The 23348-nt window shown below is 51.5% G+C and overlaps 1 protein-coding gene across 1 annotated transcript in view; it reads right to left on the reverse strand.

Annotated features, from left to right (window-relative positions):
• Window positions 1–360: 360 nt before the first annotated feature.
• The window catches only part of Egln1 (egl-9 family hypoxia-inducible factor 1), a 39406-nt gene continuing 16418 nt past the window's right edge, over window positions 361–23348 (reverse strand). The window contains exons 2-5 of the mRNA NM_178334.4: window positions 7596–7715; window positions 6055–6191; window positions 3880–3947; window positions 361–2500 (exon numbers count right to left, since the gene is read on the reverse strand). Of these exons, the coding sequence (NP_848017.2) occupies window positions 2445–2500; window positions 3880–3947; window positions 6055–6191; window positions 7596–7715 (381 nt within the window). The 3' untranslated portion in view covers window positions 361–2444. The remainder of the gene's footprint in view (window positions 2501–3879; window positions 3948–6054; window positions 6192–7595; window positions 7716–23348) is intronic.

Below are 23348 nucleotides of genomic sequence, written 5' to 3' on the forward strand. Positions count from 1 at the left end.
CAGGGTCTGCTGCTCCAGTCAATCAGACCAAGTGCATCAAGGCGTCTTTGCACGTGACCACAGATCAAATGCTCACGTGTGGAGCTGTAGGCCAAGAGCCCCACGGGTGTGTACCAAGCCCCCTCCCCCAGCAGCGAATTCAACGGCTGTGGGGTTTAAAGCACCCTGAAAGCTTACCGAGAGGGGTGGTGGAACCTTCAGTGCTGAGAACTCGGGTGGAGCCCCCAACCACCGGGCACTATGGGCTGCTCGCTCTGTTATTTACAGAAGGGAACTGCAGCGTGGTGTGGACTAGACCCAAGATGGATGGCAGTAAGTGACCAACAGGCTATGGGCTGGAAAACAGACGACAGCTGGAGGTGACAACAGTTAGCTTTTTTTTTTTTTCAAGAACATTTATACATCTTTTTAATTAGATTAGCTTTACAAGCAACGTGAGAGGCTTTCATAGGAAACACCACTTCCAAACCACATGAGGCTCTCTGCGAACCCTGAAGTGCCCTGCCTGTCGTAGATAGAGGGCTGTTCCACGACTGGCTGAGGTGTTGAACAGAAACAGAATCATAAAGCTTTCTCTCTCACCAGAACGAACACATATGGGCCACAAATGGTTTTAAATAGAATCCTGCTCATGAAATTGAGTTTAAGTGGTCATTTTAAGGGGGTAGCTAGCCTGATTTCTTGTTGTTGTTTCTCACAGTGACCTCCAGGAAAGCACGCACTTTCCAAAAGATATAGAATTTAAATTTTGCCTGGCGCGAGCACCCCGCCCCATCCCCTGCAGCAGAACCTGGGACCTGGTACATCAGTAAAAGTCTGAGATACAAAGGACTCCAGGGTCTGCTGCTCCAGTCAATCAGACCAAGTGCATCAAGGCCAAACAGTTCCTCCCAAATGTGAAACACGGTGCTTCGGAGCCGGGCGGCCAAACCTTGAGCTGGCCCGGCTGCAGAGGCACTTGCTGGAGAGGAGTGGTCAGCGGATGTGGGTCAGGAGTGGACTTCCTGCCGTGAGCCCCTCATGCGAGCACAGTGCTGAGTAAGCCCTGTCCACTCTCAGCTTTACTTGGCTGTGTTCATGTTTTATATGAACAATGACAATCTCTTAAGACGGGCTGAGCTTCCCATAGAAAAGGTTTCTAACTGGGTATGAACTGCGTGGGTGCTAAGTCTGGTATGAAGGAGACACACAGAAATAGTTCTGTATACGCACGTCTTGGCAAAGACCGGGGTCGGAGACGTAACACCTAAGGGGACTGGGGTTACACCCATGATCTGTGCAAACTCTGGCTAAGGGGACCGTAGAGGTGACAGCAGTCTGGCGGCCTTGTGTGGTTGTCCCTCTGTCCTCTAAAAAGAGAAAAACCCATGAAACAGAGAGTGTGCCTTTACACCTCTTGCTCTCTAAGCTGGCACACGTGGCTTTCATTACTGGTTATGAGAGTGCCTCATGGCCGTCCAGGGAGCCAAGGACCACACGCACACAGCCATGTGCCTGGGGCCACAGGTGCCTTGCTGCAAGAACAAGGCCCTGACCTGGAAGGGTCTGGAAAGCACAGTCAAACTAAGGAGAAGCCACAGGGAAACCTGCAGCTGTGAGACAAGGCCGGCGACAGGCTAGACCTGACGCAGAAGGAGCCCTTTGTCTTGGGAACCCGAAGCCGAGGAGGAGGAGCTCATTTAGCGCCCGTCACTTAGCTTTAAAAAAAATTAACCGAAGACACAGAGCCTTTTCCTGTGGCTTGTTTCCTCTCGGAACTATGAGTTAGTTGGGCACCGGTGGCGACCATCCACTGTTAGGTCGGAGCGTGAGGGCAGCGGAGGTGAGTTCGAATCACCGAGAGGCGGGCCAAGAAAAACCTCGCGCACGTGAGCCAGGACTCAGGGCCCTTCCTTTACTTTCAGGCAGAAGAAACGGAATCATCATTCACTGGCGACAATCATCGTAGGAGGCCTTTAGGGCAAAATTTAATAGCATGAAGAGGTTTACAAAAATAGATTGATGTTATTTTGAGAATAATACTGTAAATTTTTTTCTTAATTCAGTTTTGATAAATTGTACCTAATACAAAAATTCCCCGAATTCAAACTTGATATAAAAAAGAGATGAAATGAACTCAGTTAGGTGACAGGTCTGGCAAAATAGAAGACTGAAGAAAATCCTACAAAGGGCCCTTGTTTTGTGTCCAGATGGAAAAGCTACTCTCCTCCGACAGTGTCTCCTCTTCAGTCAGCGGCCAAGAGCAGTCACAGATCTGGAGCTGACCCCACAGTACAGTCCCGGCAGATGGAGCCCTCTGTTGGATGACACCTGGCGAAGTAGCCTGGCTCCCAGATGAAATGCCAGGCAGGTGTCTCTGTTCATCCTGGCCACATGTCCACGGGTCCACAGAAGGCAACTGAGAGGCTGTAGGTGACGCGGGTACTGCTGGACCCAAGGCCCTGCTAGACATCTTTGCTGACTGAATTGGGCTTGAGTTCAACCCTCACACCTTTCTCACCTGCAAGAAAAAGAGGCATTCACTCATGGACCTTCTGACTGCACCCCACTCATGGGCACTGGACCTTCTGAGACTGCACCCCAAACACAGGAAACAACACCTCGTTTCTCCAGAGTGCCATCAGGTCCATCCCACTGCTGTTCCCACTGCTACTGTGACAAACACACTGCTCTGCACAGATCTTAGAGGACAAGCAGAGGCATTGCACTGGAAACAGCACCACCTTTAATCTAAGCCACCTGACTAGAGAGTCCTGGAGTGCCACTGAAAGTACACCAACCATAGCTCTGAGAAAACACAGAGTGCAGGAACATCTCAGGTTGTTTGCTTTTTAAACATTCTTACAAAAGTTGAGCTTGGTTCCTTAGAACTCGGTGAGTGAGTGGGTCCTGTGACTACTGGCTATGCATCGGGTCCCAGGACACAAAGGTGCACAAGTCCATGACCTACGCACAGGGCTGGGAATCAACACATCTGTCTGCTAAGCTGGTTAGCCTCTTCTGTACAAACTTTCCTTGTGGACACCCGTGATTTTTTTTTCTAAGGATTTTAAAATTTATCTATGTATGTATGTATGTATGTATGTATGTATGTATGTATGTATGTGTGTGTGTGTGTGTGTTCTATCTGCATGTACACTTACATGACAGAAGAGGGCATCAGATCCCATTATAGATGGTTATGAGCTACCATGTGGGTACTGGGAATTGAACTCAGGACCTCTGGAAGAGCAGCCGGTGCTCTTAACCACTGAGCCATCTCTGCAGCCCACCACACATTTTATAGAGCGAATGTTACGAAAGGAAGAGATATATTCATTCACATGAAAGACAAGGGGAGGAGACCAGGGAACCTTTAGGGCACTGAGGAGTTTCAGGCTGGAGTGGTGGGGATCAAGGAGCTTCAGGCTAGGGGTTGGGGTGGGGATCAAGGAGCTTCAGACTAGGGGTTGGGGTGGGGATCAAGGAGCTTCAGACTAGGGGTTGGGGTGGGGATCAAGGAGCTTCAGGCTAGGGGTTGGGATGGGGATCAAGGAGTTTCAAGGCTAGGGGTTGGGGTGGGGATCAAGGAGCTTCAGGCTAGGGGTTGGGGTGGGGATCAAGGAGCTTCAGGCTAGGGGTTGGGGTGGGGATCAAGGAGCTTCAGGCTAGGGGTTGGGGTGGGGTTCCTGCAAAGCTCACTTTGTGCCCTAGCTAATGAACTCATGCACGCATCAGACCTTCACTAAGGTTGGACAACTGCGACAGGTAAGAATGAAGACTAATGAGAGAAGCCCTGACCAAAACAGGGAGTTAGGGAACCTGGCAGAAGCAACCCCGGGCTGGGGCTTTTGGAAGACGCCATCCGCTGCTGTCCCGGCCGCGCCCGGCTGTGCTCACCTGTGAGATATTTTACTTTAGCTCTTGCTCGCTCGTCTGCATCGAAATACCAAACGGTTATTGCGTACCTGGAAGGAAATTTAAGACACGGTCAGAACGGTCCCTGGGAAGCAAGTGCTCCTGCCCACCCCGCAACGGGCTACAGCACCCACGGGAGGCTCTCCATGCCCACCCAACCTGCGTGCTCAGAAATGGATTAAGGACGGGGCGAGTGCCTGGGAAGGCAGGACAGTGGATGGGACAAAGAAACACAGGCCAGTCATACCGTCTTGGACCCCGGGTCACTGAGGAAGAATTAATAAACACAAACTTCTAGGATTCCTTCCCAGAAAGTCACTGGGTTTTGACGCCGGGCTTCACTAACCTCTTCCTGAAAGACCTCGTCTAACTGAACTATTTTATCCCACGAGTGAATGTGGTGTGGCAGGTCTGTTCAGAGCTGAAAGCAGGTGCCTTCGTGGCACAGCAGAAGCTTGTCTCACTGTGTCTGACTCCAGAACTAATAGCATGTGGCGGCCGGCACACACTGTGAACAGTGGAGCTACAGGAAGACACCGTGGATGTGAGCACGTGCCTTGGGCCGCTGGTCCCCCAGGAGCCATCTTTAGGTAAGTAAGACTCTGTGGATCCCGGCAAGATTTCATGGGAAAAGCAACAACCCAGATAGATATGCGATCATGTCACCTTGCTTGAAGATTCAAGTACAGGGCAGAGCCGGTGGCCGGCACCACAGTGCACGTGTCCTTCCACTAGCCAGCGGCCAACTCGCTCTGCCCATGCTGCACCCCTGCTCCTACCATTGGTCTCTTTCAGGGAGCAGGGTTATAAAAGTGGAACAGCTCTTGCCTCTGTGCCAGGCTGTCCGTTAACTGCCACTCAGAACCTGGTATCCGATCGGCGCCTCACAGAACCGAGGCCTCACGAGAAAACTCTGCTACGTTCTTTCCTCACATCCCCGGTCTTCAGTAGTCTGCTCTCTGCCTGGGCTGTACAGACCACCTGGCCTCTAGCCTCTGTTCTCTGACCCAGTGGCCCCTCTCCTAACTGCAACCCTGGCTTCGCTCTGTGTGCCGTGCCTGGTTCCATTCCTGTCAGGGCACCTATGACTTCAGGCTTGACCAGGCAGCTACCGCCCACTGGAATCAGCGATGGACATGCTGCGCTGGTCAGAGGCAGAAAGAGGATGGATACCATGTAGGCTCTGGGGGCCTCATCCATAGCCACCAACCTTGGCCACTGCCCCCTAACACAGGGGAGGCTCAATTTCTAAGCCAGAGGAAACAGGAGATTTTCCTGCCACTTTTCCTGATGAAAAACCAGGCACACTCAATGCAAGCGTGTGCCTCACGCCTGTGCTTTCTCAGAAGCTTCTGCATCTTTTCACTAACTCATGCTACATGGGAAAAAAAAAACAACAACAGCAAAACAGAAGACAACCACATTCATGAGGACGTGTGAATGAACATAGCAGTTTGACAACCACATTCATGAGGACGTGTGAATGGACATAGCAGTTTAGAATCCAACCTCAAAGTCCAGTGAAAGAGACACCAGGGCAGACCAGATGGACTGCTTTGTGTTTTACTCTGCTTTTTGAGACAGGGTCCCACTGTGTTGCTATCTCCTGGCCTGGAGTTTAATATGTAGACCAGGGCTGGCCCTGATCTTGCGGCAGTTCTGGCGCCGGGATGGCAGGCACGCACCACACATGGCAGCAGATGTGGAGGGTGATAATGGTCTGTCTTCCCAGCATGCACCATGCATGGCCACTTCACCGTCTGTTTCCCAATTCCTTTTCTCCCCACTTCTGCTCTCCGAATTATTTTTGAAAAGTTGCCCCTTTCCCTTTGGTAGTTTCGTAAGAGCGCTCCGGAAACGCCCACGTAATCCCAGAGTGGGCAGTGTTAGCAGGTGTGCCATGCTGGGGGGAGGGGGGAGGCAACAGAGTGGGGGAGGTCCAGCCCTAGTCTACACCTCAGACGAAGGGCGGCTGTGAGCAGACTGGCATCCTCGGGAACATGTGTGAACACTCATGATCGTTCAGATTAAGAAGACCGTAACACCCGAGGGAGGGCCTGGACGGCAGGTGGGGGCTCCACGGAAACCTCGGGCTCACCCTTCGACGCGCCCTGCCCTGTCGTGCTGTCAACCAAGTTCCCGTGAGCAGGATACTACCTTGTGGCGTATGCAGGCTGTACTTCATGAGGGTTACGCCGGTCAGACCAGAAAAACAGCAATCTATCAAACTTGGGTTCAATGTCAGCAAACTGGGCTTTGCCTTCTGGGAAAATTCGAAGAATACCTCCGCTCACCTGGGAAAAGAGCAGAGCGTGTCAGCACGGGCCGCCAAGAACCGTACCAGGTTAAACTGGCAGTGGGCAGAGTTAAAGGACTCAAAAGGCTTAGCTGGGGTTATTTGCAAATGCAGGTATGCTGACTAGCAAGGTGTGATTGTGAGCTGAGGCTCCACGGCAGGATGGATGCGTGGGAAAAGTCCTTTTATTTTTGGTAAGCACTTGCCACAAATAAGTATACAAAATTCCCAACCCTATTGGCAAGGTTGGAAAACCGGCGAGTATTTCTAGTCATGCTTAGGACGCTGTGAAGCAGCCTTTGCCGAACGGCTAACCTGGTAATGCGACCACATAAACGACCACAGTGCTTTACCTTTCAACACACACTGAGCGAGCAGGTGAGCGGACTGTCTCTGGTTTGTTCTGTAATCTACGTTTACGGACTTACGGAAGCTGGAGGACAACTTTTGGGTGTTGGTGTGTCCCACGGATGGATCGGACTTAGAGTCACACTTGGTGGCCGTTACCCTAGCCTGCTGAGTCATCTCCCATCCTAACCCATTCCATACCCAGCTATCCCCGTGCAGCCTGGGTCTATATTCTAACCGTAGCTGCTAAGAGCTCAGCTCCACCCATACGACTCATTTACCTGCACTGCTGTTCTCTGTGGGAACCAGCTACTCCTCACAGACAGTCTATCAAGTGCACTAAAAATCACGGGGACCCTAAATGAGGAGTTGGGGGGGCAGGCATACAGACCTGGTCCTTGTGTTTCAGACTATGAGGAAAAAAACACTAGACTAATATCACCAATCTGGAGACATTTAGTTACTTGGCTTTTGAGACCACGGACTTCCCATGTAGCCAAGGATGGATGACCTTAACCTCTGACCCTCCCAAATGCTGAGGCCAAAGGTGTGCACCGGCAAGCCCAACAAAGTAATGCTTTTGAGCAGATGCCTTAAGTTTAAGGGCACCTGGGTTGGGGATTTAGCTCAGTGGTAGAGCGCTTGCCTAGCAAGCACAAGGCCCTGGGTTTGGTCCCCAGCTCCGGAGACCTGTCAGATTGGGATGGCGAACACATCCTCTTCCTCCTCGCCCTGCTGCTTAAGGAGAACTGGTGGATTGACACTCATCTCCCACTGAACCCCGAACTGGGTGACGTGAACTCCTGAATCTCCTGCCTCCACCTCGTAGGTACAGGGCTTCCTGGTGTGTTTCCCCAGGCTCACCTACACCACCACGCAAAGGTCATACTGCACAAGGCATGCCGCCATGTGTTCACACGTAAGCGTCTGTTTTCACACACAGTACTACAGGTTCCACATCACAAAAACCCACTCTGGGTGTCAAGGCTGAAGTGGACCTGAGAGAGCAACGCAGCTTGAAGAAAAACCGTCACTACTGAATTCAGTTGCGTACCTTGGCGTCCCAGTCTTTATTTAGATAATATATACATGTCACACATCTTCCGTCTCCATTTGGGTTATCGACGTGACGGACGTAGCCTGTCCCGTTGCCTGGGTAACAGGCGACCATGGCCTGGAAAACAAGACAGCGGTCCGTGAGTGAGTGGGGGAGCGAGCTTTCGAGACAGAACTCTGATTCCCACCCAAGCGTGACAGTAGCAAGATCCCATTCTATAGGAAGGAGAGGTGAGGCCGTTCTATGCCATTATAAAGAACACGGCATAGGTCAGTGAGCAGCCCCAGGGGTAGAGACTAGCTCAGAGGCAGATTTGCAGCAATGGAATGAGCCAACATGGAGGGTCAGGGGTCCGAATGGTGGAGACCCTGAGTTGCCACAAGTCGATGGCCCCCTGCTTTCAATAACCGAAGTCAGGAGAGTTTCTAGGCTTCACTGTCCTGACTCCTCTTGAACACTCTGGGACCTAAGAAGGATGGCTTCTGACCTGCTTGGAGGATTTGGCTTCTGAGCTAGCCTTGGAACCAAACCCACGGAATGAACTACCTGGTGCTGCCCCGTAATAGATGGCCAACTCCAAATACCATCCCATGTGATGTCAGTGAGGAAAAGAAATGCAAACTCGATGCGGACTGAGCCCTCTGGGAAAGGGAAGCATGTTCTGTTCAGATCCGCAAGGTCTAGCTCAGGAGACCAGTCAGCATGATACACAGAGAGGATAACATCTGCCGACACACCGTACCCGTGTGCTCTGGGTACATGTGTGTGACCGGCTGTCACTGGACGGAGATTCAACAGAAACCCTGCAGTGAGGAGGAGACCTCAGCTCACACCACTCCTGTGCTCGAGTGGAGGGATCGAAGGAAGCTACCAGACAGACATCGACTAAGTCCTCTGCCACTTAGCTATGTGACAAATGCTAATTTCTTTCCCCCTGGTATCTGCATTCTTTTGTCAACCCTTCAAAGGCACAAATGTGTGACTTTAAAGTATGTGTGACTTGAGTATGGTTTTTGTTTGTTTGGTTTTTGACTGAAATTCACGCCACTGTCAGAAAAGAGGCAGGCAGCAATCTGCCAGTCAAACGTGAAGAAGTCCTGAGAGGGAGCGTGGTGAGTGGGTCTGTAAGTTGTGGTGCCGCTGTGACTTGTGACTTGTGACTCTGTCTTCCCACCAGAGTGAAGGTGGCTCAGATCTGGGGGAGAGATCTTGTCCCATGGTAAGAGAGAGCTTGTTGGGATAATTCTATAGTTACCAAGTGTTTTTTTTTTTTTTAAGATTTATTTATTTTATTTATATGTGAGTACACTGTAGTTGGTCTTCATACACTTCAGAAGAGAGCATCCCATTACAGATGGTTGTGAGCCACCATGTGGTTGCTGGGAATTGAACTCAGGACCTCTGAAGAGCAGTCAGTGCTCTTAACCACTGAGCCATCGCTACCTCCCTGGGCGCCCTGCCCTCCTGTTCCCCATCACAGGCAGGACTGCAGGTGAACATTTCGTTATACCTCCATTTTTCCGGACTCAGGACGGACTTTCTAAACCTTTGTTTTACTGTTAGTGCTTGGAGATGACAAAGGGGCAGTGGGGGAGAGGTTCAGACTGATCTGTCACCAGCAGCCAAAGATGCACAGCGCAGCACCCATGGCCACTGTCACAGGGTACAGACTCAACAGCAAGATCCTGCCACCTGAGGTTAACTGAGAAAGTCATGGTGAATCAGAGTGGGGTGAGGAATAACCTAAAGCCTGAGCTGTCTCTTACTGTGATCTCGTTTCAAAAGGTAAAGCCAGGAGGTGGGGGACACACGCCCTTAATCCCAACATTTGAGAGCGGGTGGATCTGAGTTCAAGGCCAGCCTGGTCTACAGAGAAATCCTGTCTTGAAAAACAAAAAGTAAATTGGGGGTGGTGGGGTGCAATGGCTCAGTGGGTAAGACCATTTGCTGTGTGAGCCGGATGGCCCGAATTCAACCCCTGTCTGTCTGTCTGTCTATTTTTCTGTAATTCTAGGGTAGGCATGTCTGTGACTGGGGTCGGGAAGGAAGGGTTACCCGATGAAGCACAGCTGTGCCTGGGCATCGCATAGGAGGACAGCAGGCTGGGACACTGTGGGAGGGCAAGAGGACCCCAAAGAGCCAGGATGAGAATCAAGAGACCAGGACCGTGGATACCATTCTGAACATCACGGAAAGTTGGGTGTATGGTGCACATCTGTAACTCCAGCGCTCAGAAGACAGAGGTGGGAGGATCACAGAATTACAGTCCAGCCTGGGTTAGACAGCCACTGCCTCAAACTAAACAAAAACAAGGGTCAGAGGTGACAGGAGCTGACGGCAAGGACACCTGACTACCTCTGTGAGATCCACCTGTGCGACAGTGCTGACTGCAAAGACAGCACCACCTGCCAAGTGCACCATGAGCAGGGCCTGCAGCACGCCAGGTGCGGGCCCTCCTCAGCACGCTCATCCTCATCCACCTGTCAACGAAACCAAGGCCAGAAAGGCTCGTGTCCTGGGAGACTCAGGCCAGGTGGACACAGAGAATCTGGTCCCTGAAGCCAGGCTGGAGGAGTACAACACTGAAGGGCCAACAACTGGCCGGTCTCTGAGGGAGAGGGGGGAGTGACAGGAGCCCAAGGCAGGGCTTCCTGGGTGGAGGGTGGATCGCATAGGGGACAGAGCATGGACGAGGCAGCAGCCTGAAGCTTTAAAGGAAGTTTCAATTCAATGAAGTAAGTCCATTTAATTATGCTAATTAGCTTTCCAGTCCCTGAGATAATAAGACTGGAGGAGCACGGACACACACACACACACACACACACACACACACACACACACACACACACCCTGCCCAACAGCCTGCCACCTCAACCACCTTGCCTGGGCCAGCTCTAGGACAGACAGGCAGCACATCCATGTCTATGAAAAGCTACGCTTGCCTGGGCCAGCTCTAGGACAGACAGGCAGCACATCCATGTCTATGAAAAGCTACGCCGAGTCCTAAACAAACCTGGCAAACAAAAAGCCAGAAGAGTAAGCAATTCAAATCCCCTGTGATTCCAGTGGTGTCCTGTCCCTGACCTAACACCACAGACAGCAACTCTGATGTCTCTACTCCCCAGGAGGAAAACAAGGAGGAAGAAGAGGAGGGAGAGGAGGAGGAGGAGGAGGAGGAGAGCAGCTATGGAGCTATTACCTTTCCTCCTTTCCTATGAAAATACACAAGATGGAGGGCCTTCTCATGAGAGGGAAGGCCATAAAGTTGTTTCCTCTCACCAGGAGGCTGAGAGGAAGGAAGAGGCCGGCCCAGGAGCCCAAGGTGTGTTCACTTCAGGCCCTGGGCGGCTTCTGCACAAAGAGAGCAGAGAGAGCAGAGCCAAGTATCGCTTCTTTGCCCTTCCCACCCCTTTACTCCAGCAGTGAATTATTTGGAGACAGATTGTTTGATGCTAAGAAAACTAAAACTCGACAGGCTGTGAGATTGTTCTCCCTGTGAATGAGAGGAAGAGGTGGGCAGCTGACAGTTCACGCTGTCCAAGCGTCTGTCTCAAGCACATGGCAGAGGCACTCAAGAGAGGCCGTGGCCATCACTCTGCCCAGGTCAAGCACAACCCCCATCTGGTCCTCATAACCAAACCCCTCAGCTGTGCTGCCTTGCTTGTGAGTGAACTTCTTTTGTTCTTTATGAATGTGTTCCTGTGGTTGGGGATTTAGCTCAGTGGTAGAGCGTTTGCCTAGCAAGCGCAAGGCCCTGGGTTCAGTCCCCAGCTCTGGGGAAAAAAAAAAAAATCAACAACATTGAAAGTGTCCCTGTGTAGCCCAGGATGTCCTCAAACTCAAGATCCTTCTGTGTGAGTCACCTGAGTGCTGGGGTTCTAGGTACGGACTGTCATGTACTTGTCCGTACACACACACACACACACACACACACACACACACACACACACACACACGAGCACACGCTAACTAGGAGTGCAGAATAGTTTCACCCAGTATGCTGTGATTTCGTTTGGCACTAACTGCTGCATATCTGTAAGAATGTTCGAGTACACGCTGCAGGTGGCTGCAGGGAGGAGTAAGTCAAGCTTCCTAATGCCCCACACCTCGCCAGTGACTCAGCACACGGCCAGCGGCCTTCCAAGTCTCTTGAACATTCATTCCCACAACCTCCAAAGCAATGTTCTGGGGACCTCATCCTTTTTCCTCAGAGCCATTCTGTGGTTCTGGGGAGCCACGCTTTTCTGTTAGCCCGGGTTTATTCTTCATAGCCCAAAGACTGTTAAGACCAATGGCTCCTCTACCTTGGTCGCCCGACCAATAGCATGGTATGTCGTGTCTGTGGGCAGAGCTTCATGTGTTGGTATTCAGCAAATCATTTTAGTTATTCAGAGTACGAGACCCGGTGCTCACCGGAGTGACCGATGGAGTAAGATAAGAACTGGGGGCCAAAGCTGTAAGGACAAGAATGACTAATGACTATGCTGTAAGCAAACTAATGACAGAGGAAGAGCCAACCACACGATCTAGAGAACCCTGAAAAACCGCTTGCTCCCTCATGTGGCTACCAGACAGTGAAAATCTGTGCGGATTAAATCCAGGCTTTCTTCTCTTCAGGCCTCACACCCACGGTCTGTCTGGGCACGCCCTATCCTATGTTTCTTTCAGTAAGTCACACCAGTAAAGGAACTCACCGATTTAACTTCCTACCAATCCTCCTGCCTCAGTCTTTTTTTTTTTTGGGTTCTTTTTTTTCGGAGCTGGGGACCGAACCCAGGGCCTTGTGCTTCCTAGGTAAGCGCTCTGCCACTGAGCTAAATCCCCAGGCCCCTGCCTCAGTCTTTCAAGTGCTAGGATTACATGTGTTAAGTCACCACACCTGCCTTAGATTCTGCGATAAAAGGACAAAACAAAACAAAAAAAAAAACAAAAACAAAAACAAAAACAAAAAAAACCACCTTTAATCCCAGCACCCAGGAGGCAGAGGGATCTCTGATAAGGCCAGCCAGATCTACAGTGTGAATTCCAGGACAGCCAAGGCTACGTGGAGGAAACCACCTTTCAAACAGCACATAAACAAACAAACAAAACAGACAGAAACCCAAAGGTACCAGACAGCAATCAGGATTTGTCAAGATCCGGCTTGCAGCTGTCACTCACGTGGGACTGTCACTCACGTGGGACTGCCACTGCATTCTTCCTGCAATCCCAGGGCTCCTGGAGGGATCTGCTCTCATTTTGAAATGCCAGCTGTAAAAGGGGAGAGGGACAGTCTGGCAGAGTAATAAGCACCTCTCTCTGTGTTTTCTGTGCTTTTGACACAGGGTCTTGGTTACCCGAGAGTTGTCTCAAAGCCAGTGGCTGGGCGACTGGAATGCCTGCTCCTGCCTGTACCTCCCCACTGCTGAGTTTATAAGCGCGCATCACCATGGTTTCCTGTGATGCTGGGGACTGAACTCAGAGATCCCTGAATCCTTGACAAGCGTTCCATCAACCATACCCCCAGCTCCACCCTTCGAACAACAAAAATGAAAACTAGCAAGCAAGGCCTAGGCCTTTGGAAGCCATTGGCTTCACACAGCAGCTACCCAGCTAAGCAACGTGAAGTACGACGATGGGTTCTACAGACTCAGCCTGGGTGGAGGCCAGGCCTGGCGGCTGCATCCATTCCCAGGAACACACGCTGGACCATTCCGGGAGAATGCCGATAAGGTGGCGTTGAGTATCTAAGGCATAAAGGAATCAGAAAAGCAGGCTGAGAGATGGGTGGCTGCGTGCTTAAGAGCATTGCTGCTATTGCAGAGGGCCTGGGTTCAGTTCTCTACACCCACACGGCAGCTCACAGCCATCCTTAAACCCCGTTCCAGGGGACCTAATAATACCCTCTCTGGTCCCCTTGGACCCTGCACATATGTGGTGCATGGACATACATTCAGGCAAAACATTTATACGCATAACCTAAAAAGGAAGGCTAAAGTGTTTTTAAAGTGGAGAAGGGCTGGGAAGACGGTTCATAGCTGTGCTCTCTGGCCCTGAGACCAGGTCAGACAGGCCCAGGACCTCGGGTAAGTGTGTACAATTAAAGTGTGTGAGCCTTCCAGGAAGGCAGCGCGGAAGGAAAGACAATCAGGACCAGAGGGTCTGCCAGAGCTGCCCCTGAGCAATGTCTGCCCCACTCCTCACTGGCTGGGTCATTTTGGACCAATTATTTGTCCCCTCTGGACCTAACTGCCCCTGCCTGTAAAGTGTGAACGGCAGCAGTCAACTGCCCGCCAAGCTAACAAACCAGCCCAGGACAAGTCAGTGCCAGTCACTGTGCCTGGTGCAAAGACAACAGGAAGAAGAGCTGCACCTAACAGCTGCAGGGCCTCGGAGAAGTTAGTCTCCATCCCCGGCGCTTTCTTCATTGACCTGCGTAGGGAAGAGTGGGCGTGGGAGCCAGGTAGGCACCCACCTTCACTATAACCTCCAAGAGGTCTTGCTAGGGCCAGGTCCACCCAATCCTCACAGGGGCTGGATAAGAGCCTGCTCTGTGGAGGACTGGCCAGGACAGTGAGCCAACCTGAGGCCACACGGCTGGGACAGCTGGCCGAGATGATGAGCCCAGGCGTGCAGGCCAAGCTGGCCTGGTTCTGGGTGCTCTCATGGTCAGGCAACGCTGAAGCTAAGCCCATGCCTGGCGTAACACGGACACTGATTTCTCGAGTGAGAGGTGGAAGATGGCCGCCTCTGGCTGGGCACCACTGCCATGCAGGAGGAGGGTGCAGTGTGGCAGAGGCAGAATTCTCAATGTCTGCTCTGTCCGCCCCCATGTGGAGGGGGCCCAGGCCACCTGCCTGCCCAGCCTGGCAGCACCAGCTACCCCACAGCCCGGCTCGGCCTGGGGTGTTATCTCTTTCTTCTGAGAATAGTCAATTCTAACAACAGGACAGCCCTCGGAAAAGCTCGTCCTGATAAGAAAAAATGCCCGAAATAGGACCGAGCTTTTTTTAACTCAAAAGTGTTATGGAAACACTGGGTATGGTTTTGCAACTATTATCACGAAAATTAAACAGAATCAGAGACTTCACAGTCCCTAGAGATAAAACTAAAAAATGAAGCTATCCAACCAGAATTCCACAGACCCAAGGACTGTCAGAAATAGAGACTTGCAAGGCCGCTTATAAAGCTAGAGGCCGTTTGCAGGGTTGAAACATGAAGCTGGCTTAATATGCCTAGAGATATGGCACTCAGAAGTCGGGGACCAGTCTGGGCTACAACAGTAAGATCCCGGTCAGCCTGGGCTACAGAGTGAAACCTTGTCTCAAAAAAAAAAAAAACAAAAAAAAAAACAAAAAAAAAAATGATATTTAAACTGCCTTCAAAATTATGAATTAAGTTATTAGGAAAGCTGGGCTGGAACAGTGGTCCTCAGCCTTCCTGATGCTCTGACCTTTAATACATGGCTGCTCATCTGGTGGTGACCCCAACCATAACATTATTCCATGGCTATTTCATAACTGTAATTTTCCTACTGTCAGGAATCGTAATGTAAATATATGGTGTGCAGGAGCTCTGATGGGGGGCCCCCAAAGGAGCCACCACACACAGGCTGAGAACCACTGGGCTGGAGAAGTCCACTGACGGCTCAGCGTCCGCGGTTAAGAGCACTGGCTGCTCTTCTCGAGAATTCAGGTCATATTCCCAGCACCCACCATTGCTAACTGCAGTCCTAGGGGATCTGATGCCCCCTTCCGGCTTCCACGGGTATCAGTGCAGGCAAAACAGTCAGCTAGGCGTGGCAGCACACACCTTTAATCTCAGCACCTGGGATGGAGGGCAGATCTCTGAGTTCAAGGCCGGCCTGGTCATTGTCTCAATAAACAAACAAAACAAAACAAAAAGCAAAAAAAATTCATATATATAAAACAAACAAAAACTTAAAAGGTAGAACACTGGCCTATTCTTATCTCCCTTGCTGTCAACCCTTCTGCTTCCTATACTGTGACAGACCAATGCCACCAAAGGTCATGGCAATAGAGAGAGTACAGCTGGAAGCTGGCCAGGCTGGGCAAACTTCAGTCCCACCTTGCACTATGCTGGGAACCAGTACCACACACGTTTACAGGGGCACCTGTGCACATAAAACAAGAACGTCTCGCATCAGCATCTACCTGCCTGTGACTCTTCTTCAGCGTGGGTCTCACTGCCACCGTATCTCAGTCCCTGTAGGGTCCTGGTCCTGCCACCTGTGGACAGCAGGTGCACCTATCCACTGTCGTGAGCATCAATGACTGGGCGATTCCGGACCCTAGTCCTCAGAGCTCCACTTGGGTTAAAATCCTCTCCCTGTCTTTAGGACGGCATGTTGCCCAAATTTGCTGGAAGCTAATCAAGTGGTCCTCAAGCTGTGGGTCATGCATGACCCCTTTGGGGGTCAACCAACCCTTTGAAAGGGGTCGCCTAAGGCCATCAGGGAATGCAGATATTTGCGTTATGATTCATAACAGTAGCAGAATTAAAAACCGCCGGGCTGAGTGGCGCTCAGAGCTGAAGACAGCCAGAGCCTCAGCCACACCCTGAGATTTTTAACTTTTAAAGCCTCAATTTGCTGGGACTTAAGAGGCAGCTCAGCACTTAAGAGCGCTGACTGGCTGCTCTTCCAGATTCCCAGCACCCGCTTGGCGATTCACAACCGTCTGTAACCCATGGGGTCCAGTGCCACCTTCTGGTGTGTCTGAAGACAGCTACAGTGTACTTATATATAATAAATACATCTTTTTTTTTTTAATTCAATTTGGGAGCTGGACAGATGGCTCACTGGTTAAGAGCACTGACTGCTCTCCCAGAGGTCCTGAGTTCAATTCCCAGCAACCACATGGTGGCTCACAACCCTCTGTAATGGGATCCGATGCCCTCTTCTGGTGTGTCTGTCTGAAGACAGCTATAGTGTGCTCACATACATAAAAATAAGTAAATAAAATATTTTTTAAAAGTTCAATTTGTTACTGTGTGTGGGTGTGGGATGATCGTGCGTGCTGTGCCACTGTGTGTGCCACTGTGTGTGCCAGTACAGGTCAGAGGGCAAATCTGTGCAGTGTTTGGATTGAACACAGGCCACTGGGCTTACATGGCAAGCACCGTCACCTGCTGAGCCACCTTGCTGACCTCAGACCAGGGATTTCTGCTGAGGTCATTGGAAGAGACCTAGTTCCCATCACCTTAAGACCATGGAGGCTACACTGATATCCCAGGACAGAACCAGAGAGGCCAAGTTCTTGGTTGCTCAAAGCCTCCTGCCAGCTGTAGCCAGGTTATGGGTCAACTTCCTTCACGATTGCAGGAGCCGGTCTGAAAGCCTGAATGCTGGGCCCTGGCCTCCTTCATTTAAGAACACCTCACACCCTGGTCTCAGTCAGCACCCGGGGAGCAGGTGACTCAGAACAGAGCGGCCCTGCTTAAAGGGCCTGGCTCTCGTTCCTAATACTGGTTCTGCCAATTAGCGGCTACGTGACTGTGGGCATTCGTGAGGCACATTTCCTCATCTGTAACCTGACTTGACGTGGCCCCAGAGGCAGCATGGAGCACGTGCCAATGTGCACTGGCTGCTCAGCCTCTGCCTGACTGAGGCACACGGACGAGCAGCTGCTGGGCAATCCTCGAGCTCGGCCTCCAAGGTGCCAAATCCTCACCCCATACAGCGACAGACTGTTTTCCCACTTCAAATCCAGCATCTCCCAGTCTCCTCCCAGGCCTCCTCCTAGGGTCTCTCCCCCAGAAAGTACTTGCTGTGGGGCCAGACCTCTGCCCTTGACACTAGGACCCTGGAATCCCCGGGGAGTACTGAAGCCTAGTAGGAGAGAATGCTCCTCTCCCCGTGCATGGAAACCAGGCACCATCTGCTCTCACCACAGGTGCAGCCTTTCTTTCCACAGGCTTCAGGGGAATCCCGTCCTCACCCCTTCCCTGTATCTCACCTCCTTGTGCCTCCCACAAGGGACACACCCGGGACAGATGAATGCTAGCTGGCCTTTCCTCATCCTCGCCCAGCAAGCAAACTCTTTTTGAGGAGCGCTGTCTTTGCAGCAACGGCCCCAGGCTGCTTGGCACCAGCCGGGGCTGCATGCATGGACACAACTCAGTGTGCTCAACCCTGACCCTTCAGACCTTCTTGGCCACTCTTGGTTCCTCAGAACGGATCCTTCAAACGTCTTATTGGTCTCTCTTGCCTGCCTCCGTCTCAGCCCATGACAGCGACTCGTGGCATGAAGTTACTCTTTCCTCGGAAGGCTGTGCCTCCTCCAGGGCTGCAGGGATCTCACCCGAGACCCTTGTTTAACGTGTGCTCTGAGTCAGGGTTGACCGTGGCCTGTGGTTTTGTATTTCCTCCAAGAAAGCCCTAGCAGCCGGTGTAGGGATGGCACTGAGAGGCAGGGCTTCATCTCACCCTGTCTTTCCTCGGGCCCACACCACGGCCTCCTTCATGGGACCTTCATTCAGTAACTGCCTCTCCATTGGCGACTTCCTTCCCGAACGCCCAACAGGTGTTATCGATTTCAAAATAAATCTCTACTTATACCCTTCCAGCTACAAGCCTTGCAGCTCTACACAGGCTCGGCGGGCAGGCTTCTGTGAAGGCAAGTCTATCTTGTCGCCTCCAAACTTACTTGGCTGAAACCTAGAACGTCCAGGCCAAAATAAATATCCAACATCGATCTTCCCTAATAAGCGCTGAATGAGTCGTAAGCTTTAACGACGTATGCCTATTGGGTGCTTCGAAGCTTGGCATTAGACTGGACATTGGTAGCCTAGCATACGCGGACTCTTGGGCCGTACTTGCTAAGCATCTGCGTAAGCCCCGAAATTCCGGCTTCACAGAGACATGACACTGACCCAGAGGGTCATGGCCACCTGCCCGACAGAACGACGGTGTCTGCCCGGTTTCTGCTTGGAATGCAAACATACCCACACTTGCCTAGGAGTTTGCCAGGGCTCTAGGGTGTCTGGGTGAGGTGTTTGGGAAACAGTGGGTTGAAGGAGTCCTGAGCCTGAGCACACACGTGCCTAGGAGGCTGCTGGAAGTGTAAAATGTCCAAAGATGGCTGTAGGAGGCTCGGCGTAGCGGGGAGCGCAGAGAGGAAGCAGGATCAGTGACGAGAGCCCAAATGAGTCAGGACTGAGGTACCCTGACTAGGAGGATGTCTCCCTCATCCACAAGCTACAACAGGGAACACAACAGACAGCAGGTTCTCCCATGGTGGGAAAACCTCAGATGCCAGTCAGGCACTGACTACGTTCAATGGTAGCTTCGCTCTGTCCTGGGGGAGCACGAAGGAAAAGACTAGATAAGTGGAACCAGGAACCAGCAGTGAGCTGGGCGGAGGTGGCGCATGCTTTAAGCCCAGCACTTGGGAAGCAGAGGCAGGTGATCTCTGAGTTCAAGGCCAGCCTGGTCTACAGAGTGAGTTCCAGGACAGCCAGAGCTGCACGGAGAAACCCCGTCTAGAGAACAAAAGAACTAACAAGGAACTGGAGATGAGGCTCAGTGGCAGAGCGCCGGGCAACTGATGTAAGGTTCTGGGTTCAATACCCGCCACTGGATGAGGAGAAGAAAGATCAGTGGACTCAGAGACAGCAAGAACGGACATCACGCGCTGGTCCAAACCCTGCTTGTTGTGTGATGCTGGCCCTGGGATTCTTATTTTTCTTGTTGCTGTGACAAAATGCCTGAGGAAGCCAACTTAAATAAGGAAAGTCTTGGGGTTGGGGATTTGGCTCAGTGGTAGAGCGCTTGCCTAGCAAGCGCAAGGCCCTGGGTTCGGTCCTCAGCTCCGGGAAAAAAAAAAAAAAAAGAAAGAAAGAAAAAAGGAAAGGCTTATTTTGGTTTGCAGCCTGACTGTAGAGTCTGTTGTGCAGGGAAGGCATGGTGACAGGAGCCCAGGGCAGCTGGTCACATTGTCTACGGTGAGCAAGCAGAGAGAGGGCTGCTGGTGTTCAGTTCTCTTTCTCCTTTATATTCTCAGCCCAAGACCCCAGCCCATGGGTTGGTGCTATGCACATCCAGGATTCACCTTCCTGCCTCAACTAACCCAAACTAGAAATTCCCTTATGGACACGTCCAGAGGTTTGTCTCCTGGGTGATCCTAGGGCCAGTCGAGTTAATAATCAATGTTAATGATCACCGCTGGCTAGTGAGTTGACTGTATCTGGTGACACACAGGCCACCAAGCGTCAGACCCTGTCGTCTCTGGTCACCTTCATATTCTTGCAGTGAAAGAAAGTTCTCAGAATGGAAACTGGATCTGGAGCAAACTCCAGGTCAGAGATCAAATGGGTGTTCTCTAGAGCTCAGACCCAAGTCCTCCCCAAAAGTCCCAGGTCTTCTGGTTCTTCTATAGCTGGTTTATTTCTTTGAGGAGACATTTGTTTATTTCATGGGTGTGGGATGATGTCACAGGTGAGGCAGGTACAAGATAGGAGGTCTGTCATCGGACAAGAAGGAAGGAGGGGCGGGAGGCAAGTTTGAAGGGGTGGAGACTGGACCGGAAAGGAGGAAGAGACAGGAGGGACAGGGAAAGAAGCGGTGGCAGGACAACATGGGAGGTGACGTTAAGATTCCACTCTGTGTATTTACAGGTTGTTATTAATGTTTTTTTTTTCCCCTATTCTTTTTTTTTTGGAGCTGGGGATCGAACCCAGGGCCTTGCGCTTGCTAGGCAAGTGCTCTACCACTGAGCCAAATCCCCAACCCCCTTATTAATGTTCTTAAGGGATGGACATGTACTGGGCTTTGTATGTTTAGGTGGGCAATTATATCTTATCAATTGGGTCAAAGGTTATTGTGTTATATGTTCTTTCATGTGTAGATTTAAGTGTAAATGAGGGGTAGCTGGTCTGGGCCGCCACGGAATTGAAATGTGTCCTTCTGGCAAGATATCCAGCAGATAGCTTGGGGCACTGGGGTGCCAGATCTAGAGCGGGATAAAAGACAGCATTTTTATTTTTTATATTTTTATAACACATGTGTTTGGATGTTTTGTCTGTGTGTCACATGTGCCTGGTACCCATGGAGGCCAGAGGAGGGCATCAGACCCCTGGAACTAAAGTTAAGGCAGTTGTGAGCCACCAAGCGGCTGCTGGGGCACTAGCAGCGTCCTTTGAAAGAGCAGCCAGTGCTCGAGTCTCCCATCTTCTTGATAAATCACTACATGATACATAGGACAGTGGTACTGATGCTGTACCAGTGTGTCCTCCCAACCATTGAGGAGAGGGGGAGAGGAGAAAGACGAATCAAGAGGTTACAGAAAGCCAAGGCTGTTCCGAATCCCGTGGACCAACAGGAGAGAAGGCAGAGGGGAAGGAAAGTCCCACACTTGCCCCACTGTCCTAGTCAGGGTTTCTATTCCTGCACAAACTTCATGATCAAGAAGCAAGTTGTGGAGGAAAGTGTTTATTCAGCTCACACTTCCACATTGCTGTTCATCACCAAAGGAAGTCAGGACTGGAACTCAAGCAGGTCAGGAAGCAGGAGCTGATGCAGAGGCCATGGAGGGATGTTGCTTACTGGCTTGCTTCCCCTGGCTTGCTCAGCTTGCTCTCTTATAGAGCCCAGGACCACCAGCCCAGGGATGGCACCACCACAAGGGACTGGGTCCTCCCCGCTTTGATCACCAATAGAGAAAATGCCTTACAGCTGGGTCTCACGGAGGCATTTCCTCAAGGGAGGCTCCTTTCTCTGTGATAACTCCAGCTTGTGTCAGGTTGACACACAAAACCAGCCAGCACGCACATCTACTCTCCTGATGATCACAACATGGGGATCCTCAAAGCATTAATGAGAAACTGAGGCAGGTGACCCACTGGCATCCTACAATGAACCAACACCAGGGCAGGCTTCTGAGTCCTAGCTGCCTAATGTCAAAGTTCTATACTGTCAGGCTTCTGAATCCTTCAGTCTTAGGCACCTTGTTGACTGACCCTCCTCCAGGGTCAAGAGCTGCTGAGGGGCTGAGGAGGGCAGGACAGAGAGGAAGGCAGACCTGTCTCCTAACAGCACTTGAAGGCTCACATCAGGAACAGAGTGAATGAAGGCAGACAGTGTTCATACTGCAGATACCCTGGGGGAAGCCAACGCATTAAAACGGGGGCAGTGCGGTGAGGAAGTGGTGCCCGGTGGTTTGTGGGATTAAAAGGTCTTTCTTCTTTGTGAATTTAACTGGTAAGGAGAGGTGCTCAGAAGCAGTGCCTGAGGCAGAAACCCAACACCGCAGACTGTAGTAATAATCCCAGGGTTTTTGTTTTAATTTATTGAGAGAAGGCAGGTGGAGGGGGAGGGAGGGAGGGAGGGAGAGCGCAAGTGAGTGGGAGAACAGCTGTGTGTGTGGTTCTCTTAGGGGCTTTTAGGGGCTGGTTCTCTTTCCGCCTTGCATGGGTCCTGGAGATGAAACTCAAGTCGCTAGGCTTGAGTGACAAGCAGGTTTACCTGCTAAGTTACCTTGACAGCCTCAGCCTTCTCAGACCCAAGTGAAGTGTCAAGAGGCTGACTGTCTCAGCCCTGGACTCACTGGAGGGGTCTCAACATTCATGGCCTCAGAAGCAGTTACCACCCTGCCCGTGTGGCCCACACTACCTGATGCTGCTGTGACAGAGGGACTGATCTGTTCAAACCACCACATCCACACACACGAGGAACTCCCTCAGCAACTGGTGGATGTTTTTCCTTGAGAATGTGCCTGTCTGCTCAAATGACATTTCAGAGGGACCTTGATGAAGATGATTTCAGTAAGGGGCTGGGGAGACTGCTCAGCTGTTAAAGTGCTTGCTGCACAAGGGTAAAAGCCAGATCTGAGTTTGGGTTCCCAGCACCCACGAGAAAGCCTGACTGTCAGCCCACCATCCCAGCACTGAAGAGGCAAAGACAGGTGGGAACCCTGGCGTCTACTGACTAGCTACTCCAGCAGAATCAGTAAAAGCCAACGGGAGACCCCATCTCAGGAAGTGATGGAGGGTGACCAAGGCACCTCGTGTTGAGCCCCGAGGTCCACATGCATGGGCCTGCCAGGCATGCACAGGTACTGATCTAACCTGACAGCACTGGATCTCAGCAGGGCCCCCTCAGAACTAAGGGCCTCTCTTAGCTTCGAAGTACCACACTGCTCTATCAAGGGCATCTTTTACTGAGATGTCATCCCTCTGCCTCAGCTTATCTACTTGCAGACCGTGGACACTGGGGCTGTCTTCTGTTTTAGGCAGTGATGAAAGAAACACCCGTAGTCACGTGGGCTAGGACGAAAGAAGTGCCCATAGTCACGTGGGCTAGGACGAAAGAAATGCCCTCGGTCACCTAGGCAAGGACGAATGAAACGTCCAAGGCTGCATGGGTAGCCGCTCACCAATGGAACTCCCGGGCCACACCATGGATTTATATTTAACTCTCTGAGACACCGCCAGCCTGTTTTTCTAAAGTGGCGGTGCCATTTTGCATTCCTCTAAGCAATGAACATGTGTGGCAACCTGCTATAGGGTCAGTAGCTCCACATTCCTGTTAAGCTGAGCCCTCTTCCTGGTGCGTGGTGCCTGTGTGCTAGCCTCTCGCTGCGGTTGGTTTCCCTATCGATCAGTCAGATGAGAGTCAGGACTTTAGGAAGCCTACACAGCGCCAGGTTCCTGGTCCTCCTACCTCCAGCTCCAATGTGCCAGAATTTCAGGTGTGTAACACCATACCTGGTTTATAAGGCGCTGGGGATTGGACCGCCAGCTTCGTTCATGCTG

The sequence above is a fragment of the Rattus norvegicus genome, chromosome 19, assembly GCF_036323735.1.
Source record: "Rattus norvegicus strain BN/NHsdMcwi chromosome 19, GRCr8, whole genome shotgun sequence".
Lineage (NCBI taxonomy): Eukaryota > Metazoa > Chordata > Mammalia > Rodentia > Muridae > Rattus > Rattus norvegicus.